The 5,860-nt window shown below is 35.8% G+C and overlaps 1 protein-coding gene across 1 annotated transcript; it reads right to left on the bottom strand.

Moving 5' to 3' along the window:
• Nucleotides 1-1,656: 1,656 nt before the first annotated feature.
• Nucleotides 1,657-4,491, bottom strand: LOC149160161 (bidirectional sugar transporter SWEET4-like). Its single transcript, XM_089434526.1, has 6 exons — nt 4,151-4,491; nt 3,882-3,918; nt 2,749-2,965; nt 2,502-2,663; nt 1,904-2,023; nt 1,657-1,776 (listed from the first exon to the last, which is right to left on the bottom strand). Exons 1-6 carry the CDS (start codon nt 4,191-4,193, stop codon nt 1,657-1,659), a joined length of 699 nt encoding a protein of 232 aa, XP_089290652.1. The 5' UTR covers nt 4,194-4,491.
• Nucleotides 4,492-5,860: the final 1,369 nt, after the last annotated feature.

The raw sequence follows: 5,860 nt of genomic DNA on the forward strand, positions 1-5,860 counted from the left end.
AGTCTATCGAACAAGTAAAGTCACAACGATTTTTTTTTTCCATTGTTTACCAAGTTCACAATTTCATTTGGACGGTGCTGCACGAATGCTGTAAAAAAGATTCAAGAAATATATTTTTGTAAGAGTGTTTGATTTAATTTTTGATAATAGAAATAGATTCAGTACTATCAATAATTTCTCAAATACTCAAAATCTTGAGGGTTGTAATCTAAATTTCTAAAAAAATTATTAGATTTTTTCAAAATCTTATCAAAATTTCCATTGTTTTCCGTGCAAAATAATAGCCTCTTTAAGCTACAATTTTTTTTAAATGTAAAACAATCACTATGATAGAAAAGAAATAAGTTATAACTAAAAGTTAAAATCATCTTTAACTTAAATTTATTTAGTGTTTTTTTGTTTGTTAAGTGGAGTGTTGAGTTAATAACAATTTTTTTATGGGTTAAAAATAATCATTTTTATATTATTTTTAATATTAATATTTAGTCCGTGAGTTAAAATAGTCTTTAATTTAAATTTATATAGTGCTTTTTTTGTTTGTCAAGTGGAGTGCTGAGTTAATAACAAATTTTTTTATTGGTTAAAAATAATAATTTTTATATTATTTAAAATATTAATAGTTAGTGCTTTGGTAAGATACTATGCTATGTAAATCTTATTAGTTTGAGAAAAGGTGTTCTATTAAGGTACTATTTGGTGTAAAGCTCATTAATTTGAAACTCTCCAAAAATCTAATCACTCTGCTTAGATACCCTTTAATACAATTACTCAAACCTAGCTAACCTATCAAAACTCACATTAGCTGTTTTTTTAATAATATTTAATAAAAATAAAATAATATTAGTGTTAAGTTAATACTGATTTTTTTATTATGTGTAATATCAATGTTTAATAGAATATGTGTTCTATGAACTATATTACATATTACTTTCCTTTAATTTAATTTACTTATGAAATTTTTGTTCATAATTTTTTTTAAGTTTTTGTTCATAATTTTTTTTTAAATATGTTTTTGATGGTTTTTATTGTTAAGTAAATTTTTTTAATTAAAAAAATTCCACTCACAAAAGTATTTTTTTTTACCAGAAAGTTTATTCGGCCCTGAAACGGTGGATTAAAAAAAAAATTTACTTCCCAAATCATTTCATATCATTAGCAAGAAAACTTCAGATTAATCCTTTATCCTAAATGATGCAAGATTGACGACTTTTAGTTTCCTCTTCTTTAAGTGTGATGAGATCTAATCATGTGGGTTGATTCGTATATGAACATCCAGATAGTACGCTCAAATCAGCGATGAAAAAGTGCCGTGTAATATCTAATCAACCTTTTAGTGTCGGCCTTGGTTGAATTTTATCGAAGTACAGAAAGTTCTTCTCGAAGTTTGTGTAAGGGTGTTTAGGAGGAGGAAGGGTGTAGAATTTAAACTAGGAAATTAATATTTTGAAATCTTAGATATCCATTAATGTAATACCTTTGCCAATTCAAAATGAACGATAACAAGAGAGACGCCGTATTTTTCAGGCACTCAGTTGCCGCAATATCTACCTACCAAAGAGTTGGAAGCGAGCAATTTTACACAGGGAAAATCCTTCAAGTCAGCAACCTAATAAACCTTCTGCTGTTGCTAGCTCGTATTGCCCCCTTGAGTTGAGTTCATGCAGGACCTTCGACCTTGTCCACTTCCTCGTCGTCTCCCCATACTGTTGTTTTGTAATATATTCCGTACAGTATCAACTGCAGGGCGCCCAGAAAGGCTCCGAGCCCGTTAGGAATCTGCACATTTTAAACTTTGGCATAAGCTTAGCTTAACATAACACTATATCGCTTCAGTTAGTTGAGATAAGAGAAGTTAACTTTGACATAACAATATAATTAGCCACTCAAGGTTACACATAATTACAGTGATAAAGATGTCAAAATGTATGCATGCGTAGGCCATCCAGATAGCTCCGTTAGCGAAGGAAGCAAGAGAGAGGGAAAATGGCATGTACTTCACACTTTTGGTCCTCACGACGTTCCTCTGCCCAGACAGCAATCAATAAATTAACTTACTTTAACGGCACAACGTTAATTTTAACTGAATTCCAAATAACAATTGGCCGGTACTGAAAACATGACTCTGCCGCCCAAAAAACGGGCGAAAGCAGTGAATTAATTTTGCGAAAAGACAGAGCACTCCGCAGGATTCGAACCAGAAACCAACAACAAATGGGTAAGAACAAAATTTGCCGATACTGAAAGCATGACTCTGCCGCCAAAAAACGGGCGAAAGCAGTGAATTATTTTTGCGAAAAGACGCAGCACTCCGCAGGATTCGAACCAAGACCAACAACATATGGGTAAGAACAATATTTTTACACCATTGCATAGGCTAAACAAACGACAAACACGCCATAAGGCACTATTTCGCTATTTGGACACGGTGCAAAGGACGTCAAGTGTCAAAAGTATCGATCTTTAAGCTCAGCATCTGTGAGAGGACGGAGACTGATACTTACAATCGCAGCCAACGGGGCCGCATACATACAGGTGCCGAACACCACGCAAAGAAGTCCAACAATTAATGACCGCTTCTCGTGCGTGTGCGCCAACGTCAGCGTGAGCACCACTACCGCGGCGAAGAACACCGCCGCTACAGCCAGCATTTTCAACACCCTGGGCTGCAATTAGCGAAGGAGATCAATTGAAAGATTGATGAGTTCCCGTTAAAAAAATACACGGTGGGAATGACAGAGTCGTGCTTACCCTGCTGTCTTTACTACAGTAAATGACGAACATCGTGACGTAAATGACCTCCAGAAAGACTCCGGTTCCGTTGATTGTCACCACCAGAATACTGTTGGGATGCACGATAGGAATGCCGTAGAACACCCAGAGCATGCAATTGAGCAGCGTTGCGACGTACGGGATGCCTGAGTACTTGCGTGTGGATTTCCATTTCCAAATATTGTAAAAGGTCGCCCTGCAAACAAAAAATTCAAACATTCCGTCAATCTACACTGACTAACCTCGATTTCCAAGTATAACTCATTGGAATTTAGGTGAAAATAAAACAACGACAATAAATTCAAACATTTCGTCAATCCAATCGGATGAAGTTTGAATCCGAAAACAACAATAATTTATCGGAAAAGGGAAAATGATGACGGAACTTTAAATATTCCGTAAAATCCGAAGGGGCGAAAAGCTTTAATCCAAAAAAATTGCAATATTTCACCTAAAAACAAATGATTTACCCAAAAAAATTAAAATGATCTTCAGACTTTCCTTCAAATTTAAAGGCCGAAGCTTGAATCCAAAAATATGGAAATATTTCACAGAAAAATAAATTATTTACACGTAAAAGGAAAACGATCACAAATATTTAGGACATTATGTCAATAAATGATGATGGAAACTTTAAACATTCCAAACAGACGATTCTTGAGTTTAAAATATTGCATTATTTCAACGCGAATAGAGAAAATAATGACGAAAACCTTAAACATTCCATAAAATGCAAATGGAAGAATCTTGATTCCATAGAATTTGAAACATTCGATAGGATCCAAGCTGACGAAGCTTATTTCAGCGAAAACTAAAATAATTTTAAGCGAAAAGAGAAAATGATAATGAAAACTTCAATCTTTCCGAAAAATCCAAATTGAAGACGCTGGAAGTCAAAAATATTGCATCTTTTCACGGAAAATATATTATATACGGAAGCAACAAATGTTCTGTGAAATACAAAGGAACTGAGCCTGAATCCAAAATTATTATACAGTACTTCACCGAGAGAGAAATTGTTTACGCGAAACAAAATTACGATTCCGTAAATTTCCAAACGGACGAAGCTTGACTCTTCACAGAAAAAGAAAAGAAAGACGAGGGAAACTTACGCCGGGGACAAGAAGAGGCACAGCGAAATAATGTTACCTGCAAAGATACGGCCGTTGTCAAAGACGTGACCTCAAATTTAAATTCAAACAACACCGAAAACGAATAATCATTGTGGAATGCGCAAAACGAGATTCACCGCGCGCATTTTCCATGATCTTACGCGATTCTTGACTGAAATCTCGAAAAACAAACCCTAGGGTAAATAAAATGCATGGATGGGGAACGGCATTATTCTTTCATTGTTCTTGTTATTATTTATTATCAATACCGATAATGCCGAGCACGGTACGAATCATATCTCCCATCGCCATTGCTACGGAAGCACAAACGAACAAAAACCTAAGCAAGAACCGTGGAAAAAAACAGACTGAAAAGCACAAATTTGGAACGTGAACAGACGGAAAATACAGTATCTTCACAGAGGCCACTGAGAGCAAAAGCTGGGGCCTTTGGAGCTTTATAGTCCCATCGGTTCTGGTTACTGCTTTAGTTATGACTAAAGCGCGAGGTTAATTTTGTCAGGGTGCCAGTCCATCCATTTTTCTCATCCGCCGCCTCGACTTTCTCAACCCAATTGAATCGCCTGCCGCTATGCATCGTATAACGGGCGTGTCCGGGCAGCAAAAGTGTGATCGTAACGAAATGCGTGGCTCCGAAGACAATCTCTGGCGACGTAAGCAGGAGATTCTGATTCTTCCCGTGACAACAAGGATACAATCCGGCGAGGGTTTTGGCAACGTGGCGGGTCGAAACAAATACATGGCGAAAGACAACGTGGAGTTGTTTTTGAACTGCGTGCCGTGCACTGACCGAAATAATAGCGGACGTGGCATAGTTTTCGTACAGACTTTGCTCTCGGGTGGCGGACTCTTTATTGATTGTTTGTCAGTTGACTTGGTCACGCTTGCATGACCCCATTGGCCGATGAATTTCGATAGGCACGATTTCCGGCTGGGTAATGAATGTCGCCCTGTTTCGCGATCTCAAGTTTTGGATAAGATGGAATCGTGCTGCATTAATTGATTTACCATTTGAAAATTTCAATGAAATTTCGACTATCCTATAATCAAATTGAGAACTTATCACAGTCAGATTAAAACAAAACCCACATTGAGTTTTGGTTGAAAATAATACAAGAAACCAGAGAGACACCCATAAAATCCCATGGCACAATAATGATGAATGTCATGTTAAACATTACTTATTAGCTGAGCTCAAATACTTGGACTTAGATTAGACCATTTGTAGGGGGGATTATGTGCAAAGTTGAGTTCACTATTTTGGGTCATGGCATAGATGTTTGAAACATGTCCTCGTTACCAATATTGTAGTGCACTTGAGTTTTAGTTGTTAGGAATGTGGAGTATGATATTGGGGTTGTGTTTGTGTTTAGGATTATAGAACACAATTACAAAATAAGACATATGCATTATATTTCTAGTGTGAAATAATTGACATAGGTATTTTGGTCTTCACAAAAAAAATTAAGTATTTTCATAGAACAATAATGCATATGCATTGTGTTTGACAACAAAACCCACTCAATTCTTCAATAAATGCTTTCTATGTCATCTTATCCTTACCAACTATGGAGACTAATCTTATTCATAATTTAAAAGACATAAAAACTATTACTCATGACTAACAGGCTACCTTGTATTATGAAAGCATTGAAATATATTATGTCTTAACATATGCCATTAATAAACTTAAAGAGGAATATATGAGTATTGTTATTTAGACCATGAGCTTTGTTGATACAATATATGACTTAGGACGAAAGAGTCCATACATGTTCGATAAACATAAATGAGACATCTATCTATCACTATAAAGTTTGTAGGGGATCTCTCATCTCTATGTGAGAATATGAGCATTGTTAGGAGGTATTATATATCATAGGCATGTATCAAGGTCGTGACATTGGTTAGGGGATGAACTCAAGGGCCTAGGGACCTAAAAATTCTTCTTTGTCTTG

Source organism: Pinus tabuliformis, chromosome 5_2, assembly GCF_031772625.1.
Source record: "Pinus tabuliformis cultivar Carrire ecotype Pingquan chromosome 5_2, CPIR1, whole genome shotgun sequence".
Taxonomy (NCBI): Eukaryota; Viridiplantae; Streptophyta; class Pinopsida; order Pinales; family Pinaceae; genus Pinus; species Pinus tabuliformis.